General features: G+C 42.6%; 2 protein-coding genes and 1 non-coding gene across 3 annotated transcripts; 2 read left to right on the top strand and 1 right to left on the bottom strand.

Annotated features, from left to right (window-relative positions):
* The first annotated feature begins 1,459 nt into the window (after window positions 1-1,459).
* Window positions 1,460-1,548, top strand: trnay-gua (transfer RNA tyrosine (anticodon GUA)). The gene is given in 2 exon segments: window positions 1,460-1,496; window positions 1,513-1,548. It is a non-coding gene; the product is annotated as a tRNA-Tyr (tRNA).
* Window positions 1,549-7,647: 6,099 nt separating this feature from the next.
* hal (histidine ammonia-lyase) lies at window positions 7,648-14,799 on the bottom strand. Its single transcript, XM_071897573.2, has 20 exons — window positions 14,553-14,799; window positions 14,262-14,322; window positions 13,970-13,997; window positions 13,808-13,882; window positions 13,016-13,088; window positions 12,784-12,850; window positions 12,651-12,688; window positions 12,362-12,487; window positions 12,040-12,179; window positions 11,804-11,851; window positions 11,359-11,506; window positions 11,157-11,252; window positions 10,893-10,951; window positions 10,679-10,759; window positions 10,422-10,487; window positions 10,141-10,306; window positions 9,600-9,734; window positions 8,897-9,005; window positions 8,702-8,771; window positions 7,648-8,095 (listed from the first exon to the last, which is right to left on the bottom strand). The coding sequence occupies exons 1-20, from the start codon at window positions 14,797-14,799 to the stop codon at window positions 7,964-7,966; spliced, it is 1,965 nt and encodes a 654-aa protein (XP_071753674.1). The 3' UTR covers window positions 7,648-7,963.
* Window positions 14,800-16,233: 1,434 nt separating this feature from the next.
* Window positions 16,234-24,819, top strand: LOC139910253 (ETS domain-containing protein Elk-3-like). The gene is made up of 5 exons (XM_071897483.2): window positions 16,234-16,572; window positions 19,136-19,344; window positions 19,903-20,685; window positions 22,844-22,966; window positions 24,018-24,819. Exons 2-5 carry the CDS (start codon window positions 19,138-19,140, stop codon window positions 24,114-24,116), a joined length of 1,212 nt encoding a protein of 403 aa, XP_071753584.1. The 5' UTR covers window positions 16,234-16,572; window positions 19,136-19,137; the 3' UTR covers window positions 24,117-24,819.
* The last annotated feature ends 1 nt before the right edge of the window (window position 24,820 follows it).

Genomic DNA, 24,820 nt, shown 5'->3' with positions numbered 1-24,820 from the left:
CTCTAAGCTAGTGGCTTAACCCGTTTTCACACGTATTCAAGGTGCTCAACTGATGCCTAATGGCCCGTTTATCCCCTACAGAAAAAAAAGCTCTCTGTGTTGGATGCTGCATGTGGTGTCCAGCTGTTCTTGTTCTTTCAAAAAAATATATTAAGGAAGCTGAGCCAATATTGTGATAAACCTTTGCCATAACTTTAATTTCTAAAAATCCACATTAACAACTATTAACAACTCTCTCAACTCCTTAAGCAAACCACAATGCAACTTTAATCCCCAATCAGATCACAGATACTAGATATTATCAGATTTTAGAGATATTGACCTTTAAGTGATGCTATTTAGGCTATCTCTTCAAATCTATTCAAAGTATGTGTGAATGTGTGTTTGCGTGTCTGTGTGCACGTGTGCATGTAAGTTAAAGAGATTTATCTTTCTCTGAATCCACCGCATATATGTCTGTCCGTAGGGCCAAGTAGACTACTACAGTGGTTTTCAATCATGTGGCATCAAGAGTATGCAGGTCCTCATTCCAACCAAATTCAACACCCCTTCTGACTGAATATGTGCTGTGATATCTGTGAGCTTGATAAAAAAAAAACTTTCATACTCTTGCTTCACGATGGCACATGATTGAAAACCACAGGACTACTATAGATACAGTACATGGGAACACTACTTGACCTCCACTCTAACTTTTCCCTGTGGGGGGCGCAGGCCTACTAGAAATGCTTCTCAACTTTACGGCTTTCTGTGCGGTCGTCAGCCGGTGCCACCACATCCGTCAGAAACGTCCTGTAGCTCCTGCAGGACATCTTTATTTTGAGATGGCACTGTAAGATTCAAGATACAGCGCTGGTGTGTTAATTTAATACCTCCAGGCATTAAATGAAATTGTGTTTGTTTGCAAAAATTAGTCCGCTTTGTAAATAGTTCCGGTCATTTTTTGTGTCACATTAGAAACCGTTGTGAAATTCCCTGTGAAACGCACAAATATAACCGCATGGTAAATTAAAATATTCATGAGCTAACCGAAATTTGTGCCTTAGCAAAACTCAAAGGTTTATTAATGAACATTACTCGGCCCAGGCCTTACAGTGATTTTAGATAACAGGCAGCTGAGTCCCATGCCGTGTGGCCGATCTATAGGCTATTTTGCTCATTGGAGTTTCAATAGACGTAGGGCTAATTTGATTGATTTGGCAATTTAATGAATTGCAGTAGGTAAAGTTAGCTAGCTATAAATCAGTTTTCAATGGAGGGTGAACGTATTTCTCTCACGGCTGCAGTTTGTCGTCGTCGTCGTCGTTTAGGCTAAACAGGACTGCGTCACTAACAGGCAAATACGCTATATTTTACCAATGGAAACCAAACATCCAGACCAAACTAAATGTCCAGATTCGGTAGTTCAGAGGGCCAGCTCATCCATAAATACGGTCAGTATTTGATGGTGAAGAGCGTCCCTTCGATAGCTCAGTTGGTAGAGCGGAGGACTGTAGAGGCAGTATGGCTGAAATCCTTAGGTCGCTGGTTCGAATCCGGCTCGAAGGAGACAATTTTTTCTGTCTTCTGGACTCGCACTATATTATCTAGTTATTACCACACTTATGCCGTCGCCTTCTTCAAGTCTTCAATTTTCTCTTTTTTTTTTAGCCTTGTTTGCTTCTCAGCCCTGTAAAGAAATTCTACATACAGCAACAACAATAGGCCTACTAGACCTACTATTTTTAACACGTCTGTAATGACGATGGAGTTTAATATAACGTTTTTTCGTTACCAAATTTTTATTTAGTTTCTTGAATGGGAGAGGCAAAACATGGTGATTGACAGTTAGTAGCCTAAATATAGCCTATGCAGGCTACAGTATACAGAAAATGAATATACAAATACATAAACACAGGCTACGTACATGCACATGTATGGGTATTCATCATAAGTTGTCAACTTGGTTTCATTTTCTCTAAATATCTTCTCCCATCCACTCTATAACCCTGTGGCTAGCCCATTCTTTCATACAACCATTTGTCCCTGGGGTTTTCACTACAGTTTGAAACACAATTTCCTTCTAATCGTAGACCTAATAAGATAATAAATAGAGATAATTATTTCAGTTGATAACAATTACACTTTGTCAGAAACAGTATGTGTGTCAATATAAACACTGATACACATATAAACACACATAGGCTATATACTGTACATACATACTCAGTTGAAAAGGGACTGTACATAATTCCAGGTGGTTATCTGCTGTACTGTAATATGCACGTTTACATATTAGTAGCAGTTTCTGTAAATAAAAAATAAAAAAATGGTACATTAATATAAAGTACTCTATATTGCACCTTTAAATATGAATTACCCTTTATGAGTAATGAACTGCTTATATCCAAGTCTCAATTACTGTAATAGAATAAGCATATCTGCTACTGTGTTATCAATGATATATACATATTTCCCTGTTCAGCAATAAACGTAAGAAATTATCCTTTCCATCAAACACTATAATAGCTTACTCAATGAAACCGAATTGCAAGATAATTACAAACTAGCCTGAACATGTAGGCTACAACAGGACACGAGCCAACGTAGCCCCACACTAGGCTAATTAGCCTAGCTTGCTACCAATTAATTTAGCGCGTTTCAAAAGCATCTACATTAACAACAGGAAAAAACACTTGACGTTAATTACTAAGCATTACGAACTGGAGACAACTCAAGATGAATGCAATCCGCCACTAGAAAACACGGAAATACAGAGTTACAAACTTACATCGTCTCTGACTTCTTATAGGCAACCACCGTAATGAAGGGAAAAACACAAGGCTTTCGCTACGACTAATGACGTATCTTACGCTATTAACGTAATTTGCGTAGCGCATAACTATGCCCAATGTAACCTACTCAGTCTCTACGTGGGGAATTCACATAATCAGGCAGGCGTAATCGGCGGGGGGACGCCCTAAAAAACCCTAACCCTAAAAAAAAATGTCTTAAATTAGCATTTTGACTAACTAATGTAATAAAATATATCTAAATTAGCATTTCGGTTGGTCATATGAGAGATATCTTAAATGCTAATTTACAATATCTCTCATTACATTATGACTAGCCAAAACGCTACTTTTAAAATATTTCAGATATCTGTAATGAAAACTACTGGAACTACCACTAGGAGGCCTATACTGCTGCTGCAGCAGCTGTAGTAGTAGCAGCAGTGTTGTTGCTTGCCACTACTGACTAATACCACCTGGCTTAAAAGTACTGCTGCAGCAGCAGTACCCAGCACATTCCCTGGAGCCCCTGGTAAAGCTCTTACTGTGGACTTTGACAAGGGATAAGATAGCATTAATGCCCTTGGGGAAATTCAGGAAAAGTAGCTGGTGAAGCTACTTTTCAGGTAGGTCGCAGGGGGACGATTGAGATTGGTGGTGTCTCTCGCGTTGGCTTTGTTTTTTAGGGTTTTTTTCTAGTTCATTTTGATAGTTTGGACTGGGTGGCGAGTTTGCGTCTCTTTGTACCAACTATCAGTTCTTCATCGAACCGGGTCTCTTCGTACCAACCACCAGCTCTTCAACGAACCACCATCGCTAACCGCCAGACCACATCTTTGGCAGGTTGGCAGGTTGGCTTCAGCGGGACTTGGACTGCGCCTCTTCATACCAACCACCAGCTCTTCAACGAACCGCGTTCACTAGCTGCCACACCACCTGGTCCAAACTATCAAAATTTACTAGAAAAAAAAAAAAAAACTAAAGTCAAAGTTTCCAAACACATCCATCGAGCGTGCAATAGCTACTGGTCTGAAATGAGGACCGTGTAAGGTTCCCAAACAGAGCCTCTTGCTGCGGTCCAAGCATCAGCTTTACCAGCACCCTGGGGAGCATACCTTACCGTGGTAAGGTATGAAGCTCAAGAGCTCAAGCGGGGCCTTTTATGTCCTGGGCTGCTGCGAACACGTCAGAATTCTGATTGTGATGTCATCATTGCAGCTGAGACAGGCTCTGATTGGTAGAGCAGAGTCCAGCTCCATCCAATGATGTCATAATCGGTTAGAATGGTGAAGCGAAGCCATGTTCTGATTGGTTCCGATTGAATGCCAAAAATGAGTTTGGATTATTTGAAATTATATTTTGCCTATTACTAGATGCATGTATTTACAAGTCAAACTTTTCAAGACGAAAGTATGTAAAATAAGTCAAAATTTATGTGCAATTGGATATCACATGCTTCTTAGGTGTGTTTCATGTAGGATAGTTGGTTGTGTTGATCTTTACTCCATTGTTAAGATTTATGTAGTTACACCTTTTTCCAAGTAGACACATTACACTGTAAAAGAAAAAATATGTAACTAATAGAGAAAAGGATGGTATTAAAACTGTTTTGTGTTGAAAACTTAGGCCTGCATATATCAATAGTTTGTCACTTAGCATTTTCCTTTTTTGGTGAAGCTGATTTAGTCTTTTACTGTATTCAAGAAAGCTCAACAGTGATGCCAAAGTCTGTGGAATTGCAGGAAATGCATTTAAAATTAGTAACATTTTCTGGGGGAGGGCCCCCAGCCCCCCGACCTTCAGTTGGTCCCCCCCCCCCCCCCCCCCAATTTTTTAGACACAATTACGCCAAACCTTTCTCCAAGTATCTTGTGCAGCATAATCCAAGTGTTTTGTAGCCAAACAATTGTACTGTGGGTCCAAAAGTCCAATATTTACCTCATTATCTTTTATATTTTCCTCACTTACAATGTTCTGGTCGCCCTGCAGTGCGGACAGAACTCTCTATTTGCTGCTATAGGTTGTGTGCCCAACCAGAGCATTGTCACTTTTAGCACTTTTAGACCCAAAGTGCCAAGAACAGGTGTGGGTCATAAGGACATTTCCAAAACACACCATGGAATAGGCAAGGCTAAAAGACCTATGCATAGAAAGATTTGTTGTCTGGCTACAAAACACTTGGCCTAATGCTGCACAGCCTATTTTTACTTGCTTTTTTTTTTTAGCTGTAATTAGATGTCCCTGTTAACTTCAGTAGTTTGGGAAAGGCTGAGAGTGTTTTGTGGTCCTACCAACTTCAGTGGAGTTTCTGCTGACATGGGGGCGGGTAGATAATGACTACATTTTCATTTTGGGGCAAGCACACAATAGTCTTCTGCCCCGTGTGCTACTATCTGTCATGAGTTGTTTGAGTAACCTTTGGATTTGTTGACAGCAGCTGCCTTCACAGGTCTGCGGCAGGACTTTGCATCACCCATAGGCCCTTCTTCACAGCACCTCAAGGTGGCAGAGCAGCCTGTCAGACGGGACAGGCGGGTGCTCTTCATCTGGACTGGGAGGTTTCGGGTGAACCTCCTTTCCTAAAATACAACACACATAATGAAAGCAGCGTCATTGTTCAAACTGTGTGTGCACTCGGATTAGATATTGGACTGACATGCTGGTTAAAGAGCTAATGGAATACCGTTCAGATAATGAATGAGCTTCTAATAATACCTGTGCCATGAGGACCAAATCAGTCTAGCACTGTTTAAAAATGTCCACATCCTTGGGAAGTGAAAAAGGGCTTTTCTTTTTTCCCTCCATTTGAAGAAAAAGAAAAAAGAAATTGTTTCACCTTTTTTATTCATGAAGCAAATGGAACAAAACCACCTTCTAAATGTGAGAAAGTCAAGTATGAATAATATTATTAAAAATATTACTAAAAATATATATGTAGATTATGCCTGATTGTGATCACAGACTTTTTTTGCAATTTTTTTTTATTATTTCTTTTTTACATTTTAATTTTACATTTTTTCTGATGGTACACACAAGTACTGATACTAAATAAAAAGGGTGGGTTGTTAAGATGTATGTATTTTTATTTTACCTCAGGGTTAGCCTAACCCTAACCCTGCATTACTGACAATGACAGGCCTATTCCTGATGTAGTATTGCTGTTTAAAATTAACATGTACAAAGTTGCATGCTGTTAGAAGTTAGAATTGGAGGCCATCGCCACATGAGATTCAGCCTCCAGTCAGACAAGATTTTTATCAAGAGTGTCTGGCCAGATCAGCTGATGTTTAGTTAAACCTCTTGAAACACAGTCAGTCAGCGACATTAGCTCCACATCTATATCAAATAGCTTCCTGCTGTGCTGCACCTCCCTCTGAGCAGGTTTGCTGATTCAGGATCTGGTCGCACAGCAAGGAAGAAAATTGAGAGGATTAGCTAAAGGCCTTGGTCGTTTCAGTCCAGGGCCATAACCATAATACACACTGGGGGAAATGTATACCGCCAATATTCATATAAGATCCAATATTATGGTTAATAATTTTATTTCATTATTTAATAATAATTATCATTCATACTAGTAAGTAGAAATAATCATTACTTACCACTGAATTGTACAGGCTGCGCATAAAAGTTGGGATGATGCATTAGTGAAAATCTTCTGGCGGAGGACCCCCAGATCCTCCGGCATTTGGTTCCCCGCAAAGTTGAATACATGTTTACAGCCTTGTTTTGACTGTAGAGAGGAATGTCCTGACAGGTGCAGCAGTCTATCCAGTAGAATCCCAGTTAGTGTGTGTTGTCATGACGAGGCCTGGTAGAAGTCTTGGTGATGGAGCGGCTGTGTACTGGCAGGGGAAGACTTGCAGGTCATTGCTGAAAAAGAGCATGCTAACTCAGCCAACCTGCCCTGGGTAAATAAAGGTTAAATAAAAATAGAACTAGCAAATAAAATAAAACACACAAGGCTGCTTCCTGTTTCATCGTAATGTCTAGCCAGTGTTGTAGGCAGGTTGCATGCAGGTGGGAAGCAGGCTGCACCTTCCCTCTAACCACTGCACTACTGCACTGGACGCATCACAGCAGCCTGCACATCTGCACACATTTCCCCCATCTGAAGGATTTTCTTCTTCTTTGCATTTACCAAACAAAGCTCTATTTATCGAAATAAAGTGATTACTTTATATCTGCTTTGGCTTTCACTTTTTTGTGATATTTAGGTCAAACTGGTCTCATTTTCATGTTTTCTTAAAAATGAATACCAAAATTGTTTCTGTGTGTACAAAGCCCTTAGGATTATTCAACACAAAAAGGGCCTGAGGCTGAAATCAATAAAAGTGCAAGGCAGTGTGCATGGAGCTTTTTCTTCTTAATTACAAAAAATACAAAGTCTAAAAAGTAAGATTTTAGCGTTGTGTCCTAATTAGAAACAATACAATATATAAGTTGTGCCTTTTTAATGAAATAAGTGGTATATAAAAATATACCACTTACCACCACACAAGGGAAATGGGGTGTAATTGGGTGGTGATCCTGTGTCACTTTGGGTTTCCTATGGGAAATTTACATTATATCACTATAATATTATAGTGAATAATAATAATAATAATGAATAGATTAAAGTACAACACAGTAAACTCACTACTAAGCATCACAAACATGCTCTAAGCCCCTATAGGAATATTATAGTGTTATTATAGTGCTATAGTGTCATAGAAACTCAGCAAAAATTAGTTCTTACATCATCATGTAAATGATAATAGAATTCAGCTTTGAAAAGTTTTATTGTTGTGTTGTTTAAATTGGCATTATTTCAATGGCAATCATGAATGATTTCACACAACTACGCCAGAGTACATGTAATCAGAGTAATGTTTGTGTTATCATTAACAAAGATTTGATATGAAAATGGTACAATGGCTGAGGTAGTAATAAGGCATTTAAAAACATTAAGTTGGCACATTTTAAAAGGCCAACAAAAGTTTAGATAAATACAGCAGTCATGCATGTTCTCAGTGGTCAAAAACTTTAATAAAAGAGATCAAAATTTAGTTTCTATGAGGGTCAAAATAACATGGAACCTTTTACAAAGATTTTTTTCGTCATTTCTTAATGAAAGCCATGAAAGTCTTAATAAATGACATGTTTGGTCATAGTTATCATGAAGGACATATTTTGGAAACAGAGTATGGGATTCACTCATGACGGACTCGCTTCCTCGGTGACGCTGGGGACTCCAGAGAGAAGGCAGTCGGGGAGATCGGACGGGACTCGGGGATGTACTCTGTCTGGTACTTGTCAATGTAAGGCTTGGCCACGTTCCACACCTGAGATGGATGATAACATAAACACATTGTCATCTAAAAAAAAAAAATATTATTTGCAATTTAATTTATTTATTGCAATGTATTGCAATGTATGGAGTTTACAGATGCATGTACACTGATAATATGGACACATTTTGACAGTCATAATAACTATTGAGCATAGCTATGTGTTGACGTGTATGTTCCCTGATGAGTAGGCTCCATTGTACATTTAATTTGTTTATCTCGATCTAATCGACTTCTTTGCATTTATTTATCATTGCACATTCACTGGTCATCCCCTGATCTTGATTGTGTATGGCTGCCTCTGACTTCAGGACAATTTAGATCTGGTGGACATTCTATTGTGGCAGCTATGGACACTGTTGACACAGACTATCTGGCACGGATCTGGCATGAATGGACAACAGTCATCCATGTTATATACTTCTAATCTGACCTTTTGTTTGTAAGTGTGTTTGTGTTGGGGTGGCAAGGTGGGAGTGGGTGGGGGTTGTCTATGTGTTCTGTTTTTGGTATTTTAACATCTTTTTTATTGCATTCCTGTATGCTTATACATTGGGAAAAGCTAAAAATAAAATAGGGAAAAAAATAATTGGCACTTGCCTTCTGGTCAAGTAGGAGACGATGAACAGCCTCAATATCAGGAGACATGAATCTATCCTTAATCCACGGCCTGTCAATGGCAGAGAAGAGAGAAAGAGAAAGGCAGAAGTGGAACAGTGGCTAAATATTAACTATCCTGTACATCATTTCAGGGGACTGAAATGTGTGTACCTTGGTCACATCTGTTTGACTTACTTGACCACGCTGCGCACAAGGTCATAGACCTTCTCCAATGGTGTGGTGGTACGAAGTGGGCGGAGGAACTCAATGCCCTGGCAGGCTGCCAGCAGCTCTATAGCAAGAACTGATCAGACAGTATCAATTAGATTTGGAGTAAAATGCATAATACTGTAGTTAAATTCTAACTAACTTGTTTTCTGATGCAGTTATATTCATGTTTGGCATATGTTTTCATGATTTTCAACACTGTTCCCCTTATTCCACATTAAAACATGTTTGTGACTGATGCACCTGCAATTCAGGAACTGACTATTTAGCCTCTTTGGAACGCTGTTTGTTGTCTCATGTTAATATAACTTACATGTGAGGCAGCATTTGTAATTGTGCTTCAGTTATTACTGTAAGTTAGTCATTTTGCATGTTTCTGTTATTTTGTCGACCCACACAGTTATTTATTTTGTGCCAAATAAAATAACTTCACTGGAGTCCTGCCTACATTACAAAACCATAACAGATTTAATCACACATTTAAAACCTAATCACTGCGTCGACCTGTTAAATAATTTATAATTTTAATGCCCATATTTGTGGCTAGCAATTAGTGTGAGCCCTGTGGCAGTAACCTTAACATTATAAAGGTGTAGTGTACAGACCTCTTTAATGTTTACAATTCAACTAAACAAACTATAAACAAACTATATTTTAAAAAAGGTCTCACCTTGCTCCACATGCTCCACCACCCTCAGGGCCTTCCTGGCTGCCCAGCCTCCCATGGACACATGGTCCTCTGTGGCTGCACTGGTGGACAAGGAGTCCACTGAAGACGGGTGGCACAGAACTTTATTCTCTGAAACTAGACACAGTACAAAACAGGTGATTTGACAAGTCAAGTTATCACAGTCAAATATATGTAAAGCAATTTCAACAAACAGGTTAATCACAAAGTGTTTTACAGAGCAACAAAGGACATCAGTACAGATAAACTCAATGATGGAATGAAGAGATTATTCCAAAACACTATATATCAGGAAAAAACTGCTACCTGAAATTCATTAGTCAATATTTTTATTGACTAATGAATAACTAACATTTTATTTTGAGGGTATATCTACTTTTGGTCTGAAGATGACTTTTAAATTGAATACTAACCCATAATGTGCTCTAATTTTGAATGAATTTTGAATGTTTTCTGCTCAGATATGTATTAACACATGAATGGGAGTGATATGTGTTGAAGCATTGAAGACTTGCACACCAACCCAAGGCAGCAGCAGTGCAGTGGGCAATCATGAAGCCTGAGTTGAGTCCTCCCTCGTTGACGAGGAAGGCAGGCAGCTCGCTCAGCGAGGGGTTACACAGCCTCTCGATCCTCCTCTCACTGATAGAGGCCAGCTCATGCACTCCAATGGCTAAGAAGTCCAGAGCCTGAACAGAGGACAGGGCAATTAAAGAAGTGAGAGAGAAGAACAAAATCTACGTAAAATACCAAAAAGATTCCTTTTACTTTAGAAAGTCAAAAACAAAGAGCTGTTGTATATACCTTAGCTGGGTATTCTCCATGGAAATTCCCTCCTGAAATAGTCTCTCCTCTCTCAGCAAACACCATCTTACATAGCGATTAAGAAAATAATTACTGCTGAGCCGCACAAAATCCAACATCAAATATGTGACAGAACCAAGAAGTTGTGTTTGAACCCAATTACAATGACAGTGTGCAGAGACACAAGTATTACACCTAGATTCTGGGTTACAATAGCATAACTACTGCAGTATAACACTTGCTGTAGAGAAGGATACAGGGTTGTCAGTGGCACTGTTAATTTCTGTATTGATGATGTTCTGGACAAATTTTATTGTGTCATTGGCGACACCGTGAACCTGTAGATGGAGAGGGAAGATAATGCTGAGAACGGCTGAACAATATTTAAACATACTGACTCCTAAATCTATAGTTTGAGGAGGACTGTGCTTGAGGACTGTCATTCATCTGGGACAGATCACATGAGGTTACCTGAGGACAGCACCGCATGGTGTAGGCATCCTGGACTCTATCACAGAACCGGTGGCTCTCTGGGAACACACACACACACACACACACACACACACACACACACACAAACACACAAATGACACCCAAATTACTCAAATTAAGTACTAAATGTTTTAGGGTGCATTGCAGGCTTAATATTACTGATGAAAATCTATGATACGATTATGTGTATAATAACAATTAAGTATGTATGATTATTATGTAAAGTTGGATCTGCCCACTGACCTGCTATCTGCGAGGGATGATGATCTGAGTCCAGTAAGGAGCGGAAGCGCAAGGCCACCTCTATCTGTCCTGGGTGGGGCCGCAGTGTGTGGATGTCTGGACAGGAGAACAGAAAACGAGGGAGGATGGGACAGATAAGTGAGTCATGGGAATCTGACAGTGTTAAGTCATCGTGTTGGAGGTAAATCATCCTGCTGCTCACCACTGTCGAAGGCCTTGGTGGTTCCCTTCAGCACCTCCAGGGTGAGAGCAGCAATGATGTCAGCCTGCCGGGCGATGGCCTGGGCTCGCTCCACAGCCTCCGCCCCCAGAGAGGTGATCATCTGGGTGCCATTGATCAGAGCAAGGCCCTGCGGGGGGGAGACAGACGGGAGAGATGGAGCTGTGACAGGGCAGAGCATTTTCCAATTCCAGCAGCTATTTGGAGAATGCCGGCTGCTTTGTTAAGCGCATGTGACGGCGGTGTCTATGATCTAGTGTATGTTGTAGATTTACAATGTAAAACGCCAACACTGCGCTTGTTATTCTAAATTCTGTACCTGAAAAAGCCAATGCAAGTACAGTGCATTCCCAGTGAGTCCTGGGTAGGTTTGTCCAGCTCGGGCCAATCAAACATAAGAGAGAACAGCTGGGTGTTAAAGTATTACCTCTTTAGGCCTTAGTGATATAGGCTTCAGTCCATGTGCCTCCAGGACCTGGCCAGCGATGAAAGGAGAGAAAAACATGTAAAAGGTCAAGGGTCATCAAAAAGCAAACATGTTTTCCTAATGGACCTTGCAACCTATCACTCTTATAAGCACCAGGCAAATGTCTGTGGCATTGTGCAAGGTGTTATTGTCCACCTATGGAAATGTTATTGTGACAGTTCTCTTAAAGATCTTACATATTTGGCGTCTGCCCATCCGCTCTTGGGTGACCACATTTTACCCTCTCCCATCAGCCCCAGGGCCAGGTGAGAGAGGGGCGCCAGGTCTCCACTAGCACCCACTGTTCCCTTCTCTGGGACAAAGGAGAGGCAAGATGCTGCAAGGGCAAAATAAGTTAGAGATGAAGATCAGACATATGAGAATATATGAGAATATGTGAGAATCCCCCCCGTATTGATCCCTGAAGAAAGCTATCAGCAGCGTTCCAGTCAGCTGAAGCTGATAAACCAGGTCAGCTAAGGTAAAGTGAGGTTGATGCTGGGGCCAACTGAGGCTTACCATTGAAGGCCTGGATCATGGCATGCAGAGTTTCCAGAGCGATTCCACTGTGCCCTTTGGCCAGAACATTGATCCTCAGAGCCAGCAGCATGCGGGTTCTCTCTGGACTGAGCGGGTTCCCCACACCTATACACCACAGCATGATATTGACGTAAACACAGCAAAACCCTTAACACTTTGTCAGGAACACTCAATGTATATCAGTTGTTCAAATCTAGCGTAATGTGCAGTTAGAGGAAATAAAGATTGAGCGTTACAGAGATCATTGACTGTGGGAAAAGATAAGTACCTGCTGAGTGTGACCGCACCAGGTTTTCTTGCAGCTCCCTGTGGGACAGAAAGTACATGTAATCAGCAAATAAACGCCTCATTCTCTCAACAGAAAATATACAGCTGAAAAGAAAGAGAGATATAGTCTGTACTTGAGTTTGCTGACAGGAATGACAGTTCGGGCAAATTTGCCAAAACCTGTTGTGATTCCATAGACAACTGGAGAAAGACAGAGACAGAGAATTGAATTTGAGACCAAAGTTAAACTGAGTTCTGAGATACAGTAGTTCCACAGTAACTAACACTGAGATCAATATATTACCCCACAGATGGGCCATTGTAATGTTTGTAAAGGGTAAATATTACTCTTAAATGTATCTTAACCTTTGTTTTCTTTGACAATGGTGTCCAAAAGCTCTCTGGATTGCACAACTTTGCTTTCTGCCACCGGAGTCAGCTGGAAATTTTGGTAAAGGGGATGATCATGTTAATTTCAATACTTTATTGCCATGTCAACACAGTTGATAGGAATTTGCCTCAGTGCGGCTCTTAAGAACAGACCAAAAAACACACACATAAGTAAATAAAATATATGAAATAAGAACAGCAAAAACAGTTATCACATTTATACATTCAAACATACATGATAAAGTCCTAAAGTGCTTTGTGCTGCTACATTCGTTTTAAAGTGCTTGTTGCTTTGTGCTGCTACCTGCCTACTTTTAAAGCGCATGTTGGCTAATGCTTGCTCTACTACTACAAGTGCTTGTGCATCAGAGTTCAAGTAACGAACAGCCTCAGGATACGTACTGTTCCTGAGGCGAGATGTCCTACACCTAAAACTCTGTAATCTCCTTCCGGAGGGGAGGGGTTTGAAGAGGGAGCTGGCAGGGTGAGAGGGGTCGGCGATCACCTTCTGCGTCTTGCGTCTGATACGTGTGGCATATATGGAGGACACAGAGGGAAGGTCACAGCCAATGATCTTAGACGCTGTGCATACAACTCTTTCTAACTGTCCCTTCTCAAGGGCGGTTGTGTTGCCATACCACACTGTGACTGAGAAGGCGAGGACACTCTCCACAGTAGCTCTGTAGAAGTGCAGCATCGCCTCCCCAGTCAAAGTCAAAGATTAGCGTCGGCCAGCCATGACAACAAATAGACTGTGTTGATCATTACCTTTATCTTGTAGAGTCCTCTGCCTAGATTGACCAGATCTGTCGATGTCAGGCTGTTGCCATCCAAGGAAAGATACTGCACAGGCAGACATGTGTTACACAAAGTTGGAATACAAATATGTTCCAGTTTGAAAAGACAATGTTAGAAATCTGTAATACTTACATCTCCAGGTTCTTTGTATGCTGCTGTACTATTTGACACAGTTTAAGGATAATAATCAGCAAAATACAGTATTGGCACAACTTCTGAGATTATAATGGTTGACAATGAAACATATTAAAACTTAGTTACTTAGTTATTAGTTTATCCTTTCAGAAGCCAATGTTAACCACTATTGAACAGTGGTGTATTAAAATAACCAAAGTGATAAATTGACTTAATTGATTTAATTAGATACTACCCACTGCAGTTTGTATATGGCACAAATACCTAACAACTATAATAAAAGGGATACAGATGAGAAACTCCAGGCTGGCAGGGGATGAAGTCAGGAGACATGGTGTCTCCTTCAATAGCTGGAAATAGAGGATAATAATAAACATTGCACAAAAGTCTCATAAAACTTGTAGGGGTAGTTAATAAGATTATATTTTATGCCTCGTGTTCCCGGGGCGTTTAGTGACTCTCCACGCACAATTACGCACAATTACGCACAGCTAGTGGTAAAACATCTCCACTATCCCCGCTATAGGACACAAATGCGATGGATAAACTTAATGTATGTTTTCATGCATGAGGTCATTACCAAGCTCGACAAAGTCATTATCCTCCAGAACATCGTCGATGGTGTCGTCCGCGTCCAACAAACCCAAACCCTGGCACCTGCGCACAACAAAACGGATGTCCTTCACAGCTGCGATGCCCCCGTTGTCTGGTTTGTTCTTCACGTAACGCTTGAGAGCCTCGTATCCAAGCCACTGGATGCTGTTGGCGGTGTCTCGACAGGGCACTGCCAGCCACTCATCTCGGATGTGCACGGTAAAACGAGGCATTGCTCTGCAGCGGGACTGTGCTGAGTGAGCATTCCCCACCGCTCTCCAAGGTACCACATTCAAACACCCAAAATTCAGCCGCCAATCAGGTGCATTGCTGGGGAGCCACGCCTCAGTATACCTTGCTGATGTCACACCTCTGGGGGTCACTGACTGAATACAGGGGTCACAGACTTATGGACAGACTGTTGCATTCACGTGATATGAAAATAACCGTAGAAAACGCAGAGACGGCGCAAAAGACCGACTTGGAAGTGCTCACGCGTTTGAAGCCGCCAAACACAATGATTGAAGTTTGCTGTAGACTTTGATGGCTCTTGTCTGCTTTTTCACACTTAGCAGACATGCATTTAGTAGATGGTGGCCTACACTGGAGTTTATGTTTTACAACAAACCAAACACTGCTGTGTTCACAAACGACAAAATCCAGCAAGCGGTGGTGCCCTGCCATGGTATTTTAAGAATTATGATCACAAAATGGAAATTGTTCAAGTTGTTTGTTTTAGCCTACACTTCGCTATACTTAGCTGCAGGTTATTTCCTTGTTGGTGACATTAATTCAGTGGCCTAAATCAAAGAAATCCACTGCCAAACAATTTCAACTAGTATTTACAACCTGCAAGCTGACGAGAAAGGCATTTTCAAGCAGTATTTACGACATGAAAGTTGACGTCAACAGCATGGAATAGCCTATTATATTATCAACAGCAGCCTATTTTTTAAGTGGGGAAACTCGTGTCTACCGTCTTTCCCATCCGCCCTGAATGTAGCACGCTGTGCAGGCCTGTAGGAATTCTAAAACCTGCTGCTTACAAACTATAAGACCTTGTACAGGCTATTTTAGGATAACAGGTTAGAACATGGCAAATGGTTTCAAAGGGAGTTACACAGAAAGAGAGGGGGGGAGAGAGAGAGAGAGAGAGAGAGAGAGAGAGAGAGAGACAGAGAGAGAGAGAGAGAGAGAGAGAGAGAGAGAGACGTGGGCATGTACAACCCCGAATAAACGCGCCTCCTAGCGGTAGACAGTTGTTCCCTTCAGGTGCCGTCGGAAATACCACCATTGTGAGTCAAACACACATGAAGAAAGTAGTAAATAAATCAACTGGGAAAATCGGAATTTACTCATACCCAAGGTGCCGACATGTGCCGTTTAGGTAGAACATGTAAGTCATGTCAACTGGTGGTAAAACGTTATTTATTCTATTATTATTGATTATTGTTTGTCACACATACACAACTACATTTATCTAATAGATCAATTAAATCATGCCTTCCAAAAAAAAAAACTACAAATGTACAGCTACCAAAAATACTTCTGTTACAGGGTAATAAAACGCTTCAACGAATCTTATTTACGACATCTGACCGCGGAAGTCGGCGAGCTTCCGAGGGGCGCGTGAAGGCAGCGCACCTCCGAGCGGAGTGATGATGTCAGTCAGTCAGAGGGGCTAGAGCAGCTCCTATATTACCATGCGTGCTATAACAGAGTAATGCTGGCCATCAGCGGGCAGGCAGGCAGGCAGGGAGAGAAGAAGAGGAGGGGAGGAAAAGTGTGTTTACACAGACGGCAAACCGCCTGGGGAATCGTAGGGGAGAGGAAGTCAGCCGGCTCTGTGTCTGCCTGCTCCAACTTCCTGCTCAGAAAAAGAAAAAGCCCAGGATCCTATTTCAGTCCAGCACAACTGTGTAGACGAGAAGTAAGCATGGAAAAACAAGGAATCATACGAATTTCACCATAAAGTTTCAAGGCGAGAACGACCAAGAGAACGGCAGGTAACGTAGAATAAAACATCTTTCTAGGAACGGCACTTTGGTAAAATGATGGCTCGTAGATTTACTTGAGCGTAAAGTGAAATAATGCGTGATTGTTTTGTAGCCTATACCGCATCCGCACTTTATATGAGTAACACCAAGTCTGTGAATAATAGGCCTGCGCTTTGCCCTGAAGTTCAAGTCATCGGATTGACCGTGTTTTCCCAGTTTTACGCAAGTATTGAGACGTAGATTGTGTTTTGTCTGAGTCCTACACACACATACACACACACACACACACGCACACACACACACACACACATTTCTACCGTCTTCCGGTCCGAGCAACATCTTGAAAATGAGTCAGTGGGGCAGAAATGAAATAGAGATCCAGACCTCTGTAGAGAAACGGTACTTCAACTTAGACACTAGATAATAGGCTGCTTAAACAAAAGCGCTACCAGCACCCAACATTGTGAAGTGGCAAAGAGGCAAACAAACAAAGGCAGAGCAAGACAAAAAAAAAAAAAAAACACATAAAGCCGAGGCACTTTTTTTTTTTTTTTTTTTTTTTTTTTTTTTAGAGATGCTTTTCTTATTGGCCCTGTTGAATTTTCCACCGTCTGCGAACAGGAAGAGAGCAGATTTAGTCATGGCTAAGTAATGTCTGCACACACCATCTAATCTCATTAGGAGTTTCCGTTCAAACCAACACACTGGACGGCTTTGTGCGCAGCTTGACTTTTCAATCCGAGCATCTGCAACAGACTCCGCATCCCTGACGAAAAACCACCATAATATTCCTGCAATATTCCTATAGGGAGTTACAGCGCGTGTGCGGTCCTCAATGATGATTTTATATCGACCTTATCGTACTTTATGGCATTTTTTCTCTTAATAGTATCACTATAATATTCCTATAATATTCCTAGAGGGAGGTATAATGTGTCTATACTGAGTAATTAATTTATAGTGACATTATGGTACTTTGTCATTTTTTTTTATCTCCTCTGGTTTTACTTATTATGAATTTTCTTCTTGCCTGTAGCAGCTGCATGATATGTTAAAGTTTCACTGTGCTATTTACAGTATCCCCTGCAAAAGTTATTACAGGATTAATATAGTTTGTGTGTCACATTGGCCTAATTGTAGACCTGTCAACTGGGGGGCGCTAGACTGGCAACGTTTACTACAAATGTTTTAAAGCCAAACTCTGTCTGGTTTCAGGAGTGGGTTAACGGGGTGGAGTGGGGGGGGAAAGGAGACAATGATTTGATCTTTTGACCCCCTCCCACTGGGATTTTTGTCGGAAGTGTGGCAGGATTTGGGGAAACGCTCCCCTACTGTGGGATCCCCTCTCCTCGCCATTTGTCCTTGAAAGTAGAATAGGAGGAAGTCCTGAGTTTGACAGCTTTGTAGTTTCACATGGCAGATAGAAAACTCAAGGGATAGCTTGTGTCGGAAACGGGTTCAGCCCTCCCTTTCTCTCTCTCTCTCTCTCTCTCTTGCTCACTCTCTGTGTTGAAAGAGAGATATAGAGTTGAATGGCCAGTCAAATTAATTCAGCATCAGTCACCCATCACTCTTCACATCTCACAGGATTAGATAGGAAAGAACAGAAGAAGACAATCCAATCAGGTAAATCAATGTTTGTTCCACTCTGAGGTGACAGAAACAGCCGCCCTGGTTAAAGTGTGTGCTTCTAGCAGGCAGACAGGAGCTGCGAGGCTGCACATTCCTCTATTAAAGGAATAACCCACCCTGGGCCCGTCATACTTCCTGTGGAGAGAGGGCCAGGTTGAACCGCAGCATATTTCTGGCTTGAGCTGTTGTTCCTCCTTATATTTTTTTTTTCTTCTTCTGCTGCTGCCGCCGCCGCTGCTACATTACACTGCACTCCTCAACACACACTGTTCTATTCATCACCGGTCTACTCTTCCTTACACCACATGTTACAGCTCAAATAGGCCACTACCTCTTCAGCCAGTAACCTAATATAGTCTGCGTGGTGTAAAGCACACTGGAGCGACAGAGATCGTGGAAAAAAAGAAAAAGAAAAGACGTTTAATGGAGGTGAAACTTCAGCTCCTCTTGTCCAAAACATTCTCCACAAGCACACTAGCTGTGTTTTATTAGCTATTATTACACAGCTCTAACACAGTAATACAAAGCAATGAGTGTAGGAGAATGTAAAGGGCTACTCAGTTTGTTTCCGTTTCGGCAGTCTGATTCTGACTTTTGTGCTAATTCTGTGGCTGTAGCTTTTGGCAGGTTGCCATGGTGTATGTGTAGGTAGTTACGACGCTGCTGTGTCTGTGTTAGCTGAAGTCACTGAGTGATGTTCCATTTTGTCACCCACCCATGTCTCATGGTCATCAAGGTATTAATAGTACCTTGAATAAAAAGCCTGAATGTAGTTGTCTCCTTGAAAAAGCAAAAGGCCACAGGAGAAAAACCTCAGACATGAATCCTGAGTTTTCAAAAATAAGCAGAGATTCTCTGGGCCAACTCAACCAAACTTGAGTGCTCTGCCAATGTAATCACAGTCTCACGTTGATGATGTCATCCGTATGTCGTGTTCCAGGTATGGACAGTGCCATTACCTTGTGGCAGTTCCTGCTGCAGTTGCTGCTGGACCAGAGTCACAAGCACCTGATCTGCTGGACGTCCACAGACGGGGAGTTCAAGCTCCTGAAGTCAGAGGAGGTGGCCAAGCTGTGGGGATTGCGCAAGAACAAGACCAACATGAACTACGACAAGCTGAGCAGAGCGCTGCGCTACTACTATGACAAGGTGGGTCCACTCATCCCCAATCTGTTTACGTGACAAACATCTATGGAATGTAATGTGTAGTGCTCAGAAGTAGTTGACTAATTTGACAAAGCAGTTGGATACTGTAATCCGTCTAGTTAGAGCTGTTGTAACTGATGGGACCTGAAGGCATTTTAAAGCAGTGTAGTACCAGGACAAGTTCTTTGTTGTTCTTCTTTTTAAACCCACAATCACCACCGGCAGATACTTCCACTTCCTCTTTTCACACCAAACCAACAGTAGAGCTACGGTGGTGATGTAGCACTCAAACACAAAACTGTTTTTTTCAGTGGGGCATTTTGCCTTGGTTGGACAGACTGACATGGCATACTGCCTTATAGCCAGAAATGCAGTCAAACCAAAATATCCTTGTGATAATCAATACGGGTTGTGTTATTATTATTATTTTATAGATACAAACAGTTTTGTTTAACCTAAAGTTATTCAAGGTAACCTAAATATGAAGGAAAATGGTGTCAGAGTTCTTTTGTCGCACCCTGAAGTGGGATTAATCACTAATCCCACTCTCCTGTGTTACAGAACATCATCAAGAAGGTGATTGGCCAGAAGTTTGTCTATAAGTTTGTGTCCTTCCCTGAGATCCTGAAAATGGACCCCCAGGCGGTGGAGATGGGCCTGGCGTCCGGCAGGTTGCCCCTCCAGGAAGGAGAGGCCCCCGAGCTGGAGGTAGAGGAGGAGGAGGAAGAGGAAGAAGAGGAAGAGGCCCAGAGGAGGAGCCTGGCAGCCCTGGGGGCGCAGGCGTGTCGGAACGACTACCTCCGCTCGGGCCTCTACTCCTCCTTCAGCATCAGCTCCCTGCATAACCAGCCCGAGCTGCTGCGCGCCCTGCGAGAGCGCCAGGAGGAGCCGCGCTCCGTCATCCGCTTCGGCACCAACGCCAACGAGAGGACCTCCCCTCTCTCCGTCAAGCCCGAGTCCTACGTCTCCTCCAGGCCGTCCAAACTCCCCCCTCTTTCCCGCTCCCCGTCCTCCCCCCACACCCAAGCCCCCCAGGCCGGGCGAAGCTGGAGCCCTGCGGCCGAGGAGGAGGAGGACTCTGACCAGGGCGCTCAGCCCCTCAACCTCTCCTCTGGGCACAGGGAGCGAGCTCTGCAGCCGCCTGAGAAGAGGGGCAGCAGCAGCGGTAGAAGTAGTAGTAGTAGTATGCAAGGAGATGGACTCCCACCAAAAAGCAAAAAGCCCAAAGCTCTGGAGATCTCCGCCCCCTCCCTGCTGCTTGCAGGGAGCGACATTGGCTCCATCGCCCTCAACAGCCCAGCACTGCCCTCCGGCTCCCTCACTCCGGCCTTCTTCACTGCACAGGTGAGATGCTCTGTCTGAATAATACACATACATTCCTACTGCGCCGCACAGTGGCTCAGTGGTTAGCAATGTTGCCTCACAACAAGAACCGCCCGGCCCTTTCTGTGTTGAGTTCGTATGTCCTGCCCGTGTTCGCCGGGTTTCCCCACATTTCAAAAGCGCGAGTCAGGTGGATTGAAAACTCTAAATTGCCCATAGGTGTGAGTGTGATTGTGTTTGCCCTGTGATGGACTTCTGACCCGTTGAGGGTGTTTCCCTGCCTTCTGCCCAGTGTATGCTGGGATAGGCTGCACCTCCCTGTGACTCCGTAGAGGATAAATAAAATGAATGAGTGAATACACTCCTACTTCAAATTATTACTAGCATGCATCCCTGCACGTATTTCTGGCTTCTCTAAAACCTGCGTCACTTCTGTCTTGTCAAGTATACTAATGTTTACACACTCTAATGCTACTCTTTGACAAATTTATACAAGCTCTCTTATTTCTGTCCACCAAAATCTAAGATGAACTACAGATTATGTCACTCTGTGCCAGGCGCAGCTGAAGTATAGTGAGCAATAATAATCAAATCTCAGATGGAGAATAATTCTGTGATGCTATCTGTTTCCGTCTGTGGTCTGGCTGGCCATGGGGAGATGATGGGATCTGTCCAGAACATGATGTCAGTGTCCCCAAAGCACTCTTAGAGCAGCAAGGCAGCGCCTCAGGCCCGGCAACATCTGACACAGCCTGGCATGCATTGGTGGAAAGACTACTGATATATTTATTTAAGTAGCAGTGCTGTTACTTGAGCTAAATTTTCCTCAAGTCTGAATAAGAGAGGTAAAAGAGGTAAAAGTGTAGTGTTCAGTAAAAAGGTGCTCAGGTACTTTCTGAGTTTCTTGGAGAACAAAATCATCAACAATTGGTGCATAGTCCAAATTTGCCTGTTTTTGAAATTAATTTAATGGGTCATCATCTGTCTTAGGTTTGGGGATGATCCGTTTTCTAATTATATCAACAAACTAGTATCAATTTTGGGAGGTAAAGGCCAGAATTACTGTATTTTACTGTAAATAACAGGTCTTATTGTATTAAGTGTTCATATGTCTGAAAAAATACTCAATTTTGAGTCAAAGCTTTAAAAATTGCTCATGTAGAAGTAAAAATACAGAGATTTAAAAATCTTCAAAAGGTTGCATCACAGACAAAAAAAAGTGCAGTAACTGTAGTAGTTGTAATGACTGATGTTTTACCTCTGTTGGCAGTACAGACAGTCTTAAATGATATGGCTGATGGAAGATGGGCCCCTCGGCTTCTACAGTACAATTTTAGAGTAAACTCTGCGACAAAGTCGGATCCAAGTTCATTCAGCTATGAAATTTTGGTTTGGTTTGATCTTTGCCATAACCCCAAAGCCTGTGCCATAAGCATCAACTGATTTTTAATCATCTATTTCAGTCAATATTGTATTTACATTGGAAGTGTTACAGAGAAAAGCTCCTCTGCCACATCAGAGCTTTGTCCAAACAGTGAGATAGGCAGCGCAGCAGCAAGGCTGCACTCACACTGTCTGTTTATAAGGGCGCAAAAGTGAGATCAGAGGAAAACAAGAGATTTACAGAAATCTTCTGCTAGTCCAGCCTATGAGAGGGGGAAGAGGCCCTAAGTGATGCCATATGCTCCAATAATTCCATTAATAATGAGAGCAGGGCTGGGTCCCTCTGCAACACTGGCTCACTTCTCTGAGGTGACACAGGGGAAACGGGGAAGGGGGGGAGGGAAGACCAGGGGAGAGAGGGAGAAATTGATTTCATATGTTTCTCTCTAGTTGGCGTTCCAAGGCCCACGGTGCTCGAGGAGCCCCCCCTCCCCTCCCCAATCAACAACAACCCCCGCCATCCTCCCCTCCTCCTCTTCCTCCTCCTCCCCACCCCACATCACCCCCTGTATTCAGGGGAGAAACCACAGACTTCCTCCCTGCTCCTTCAGTTTGTTGTTCCTAACGCCAATAAACGTCCCATTTAAGATTTCTGCATGTTTCGCATTACGAAAGGCCTCCGAGAAACGCTCTCCAACCAGTGGGTCTTGCAGTTTCTCTTCTTATTTATATGATGCCTTCATCTCTGTCTTCCTCTCCCTCCCCCCTTTTCTTCCTCTCCGTTTCTCCCTCCCAGACTCCCTCTGGTTTGCTGCTGGCCCACAGTCCGCTGTTGTCAGGCATCCACTTCTGGAGCAGCCTGAGTCCCGTCGCCCCGCTCAGCCCCGCCCGGCTGCAGGGCCACAGCTCCCTCTTCCAGGTGAGACACACTCACAGAAACAAGAGGTGTAGAGGCAAAGAGGAAGAGAGGGACAAAAATAGCGACGAGACAAGAAGGGAGGGTTGTGATGATAGAACTATTAATGGTTGTTTGTTTTACTCATAGCTTTTGAAAGCCAATAGGAGGAAGTTTTGAGAAAGACTGCTCAGGTGAAATGACTGCAGCTGGAAAACCCCTGTTCTTCCCTTTGGTATTTAGAATCAGGTGACTAAAGATCATGACACAGGTGAGGTTTTGAAGAGATGTGGATGAGCAAATTTTAAAACAATTAAGACCATGAAGTCTTTTTCAGTGACAGGTCCTGTTCTTTATATTCCAGCGATGTTATATAAATTGATTTTGTCCCATTCTCATACCTGATATAGACAATGTCCTTTAACATTGCCTCTCTATCATGGCCTTAACAAATGACACCATGTCATGCAGAGCAATGATTGTTCCACTCGAATGGTGAAAGAGTTTTAATCTTCACATGAATTACCTAAGATTTTGTCTTTTGATTTATGGCCAATAGGGCATTTACTTGACAAAATAATACATCAAACAGAAAACAAGATGGTTTTGGGATCTGCGATACAGCAGATACCAACGGTTGTTAAACTAGTCGAGACTCTGAGCTGCTCCAGCAGAGGTGTCCTGTTTCAGCGCTCATGAGAGGGAGAGGAAATCCTGCGAATACTTCCTGTTTGAGCCCAGGGGAGCCAGTCTGAACAGGGTGGACTGGTTTGAGAGCTGCTCCTCATTTGTGAAGCACACACACGCAAAACACACACCACAGTACTCACACACACGCACACCACACCCCCCGTGACAGGCATACAGACCTCACTGGGTTCTTTGTGCACAAATAACGTTGACTTCTCCTTCTGTTGTGGAGGCAGAGAGGACAGAGAGAAAGGAAGAGGCACAATGTATAAAACAACAGGAAACCAGAGCAGTGACAATGCTGCAGTTCCTCACCGGAAAGGAGCTTTCACCGAGCCTCCCTCCCCTCCCCGCTAACTCTCAGTCCCTTTCTCTTCCTCCACAGTTCCCCAGCCTAATCAACGGACACATGCCTGTCCCCCTGCCAAACCTGGAAGGAACTCCCTCCTCCCTGCTCCTGTCCCCCACCACTCACAAATCCTGATCCAGGGGGCTGTGAAACCTCCCATCTTCATCCATCTCTTGTTGAAAGATTCTCATTGTCATCAGCAGCAGCAGCAGCAGCAGCAGCAATCTCTTGTTCGTCTTGTCAAAATTCGCTTAAAATGTAAAGTCCTATGAGACAGTATGTGACCTCACTTTGTTTTGCACTTAAGTTGCTTCAAATTCCAGTAGTTGAAAGCACTTGGTAAAAGCCATATGCCACGATGTCTGTGAGATGTCTGGCTCTTCGTGATAAAGTACAGCACATTTCCACATGACCCTGTCCATGCTGGACAGCAGTGAAGTGTAGCTAGCTGCAAAAGACTAGCCAGCCGCTCGACCCAAGCAGAGAGCTTGGTTGTTTTAATCTTGTAAAAATATCTTTTGTCTTTTTTTTTCCCCCACAATGGTCATCACAATGTGAAACTGGTTGTTTCGCTTGTGTGGTATTGTACGTATTGTATGCACTGTGCTTCTCAGATAGTACCGGCTGTGCCTTGTTGTCCTATTTTCCTCTTTTCAAAAAAAAAAAAAAAAATCTTTTTATGAAGACGAGATTTCAAATCAATGGAAAACCTTTGTAACTCTTGTAATGTTCTCTTTTTATACTGGACTTGATATACAGTATGTATTCTGTATAATTTTGTATTGGTGAAGAATGTCTTGTTATTTTCAATAAACGAAGCATTGAATGCTTGAACCCAG

Source organism: Centroberyx gerrardi, chromosome 4 (genome assembly GCF_048128805.1).
Source record: "Centroberyx gerrardi isolate f3 chromosome 4, fCenGer3.hap1.cur.20231027, whole genome shotgun sequence".
NCBI classification, from domain to species: Eukaryota; Metazoa; Chordata; class Actinopteri; order Beryciformes; family Berycidae; genus Centroberyx; species Centroberyx gerrardi.
Note: the sequence above shows the minus strand (reverse complement) of the source record. Positions and strands in the feature narration are given on the sequence as shown.

Bases quoted from the DNA above. Each gene is read 5' to 3' on its own strand.
- hal (XM_071897573.2), bottom strand. From the start codon at position 14,799: ATGCCTCGTTTTACCGTGCACATCCGAGATGAGTGGCTGGCAGTGCCC. The intron at 8,772-8,896 runs GTAAGTCAAACA...TGCCATTGACAG, and splicing joins CTTGTGCGCAGCGTGGTCAA to GCCGTGGATTAAGGATAGAT. The intron at 8,096-8,701 runs GCAAGTGCCAAT...CATCCATCTCAG, and splicing joins GTCTCCTACTTGACCAGAAG to GTGTGGAACGTGGCCAAGCC.
- LOC139910253 (XM_071897483.2), top strand. From the start codon at position 19,138: ATGGACAGTGCCATTACCTTGTGGCAGTTCCTGCTGCAGTTGCTGCTG. The intron at 19,345-19,902 runs GTGGGTCCACTC...CCTGTGTTACAG, and splicing joins TGCGCTACTACTATGACAAG to AACATCATCAAGAAGGTGAT. The intron at 22,967-24,017 runs GTGAGACACACT...CTTCCTCCACAG, and splicing joins GCCACAGCTCCCTCTTCCAG to TTCCCCAGCCTAATCAACGG.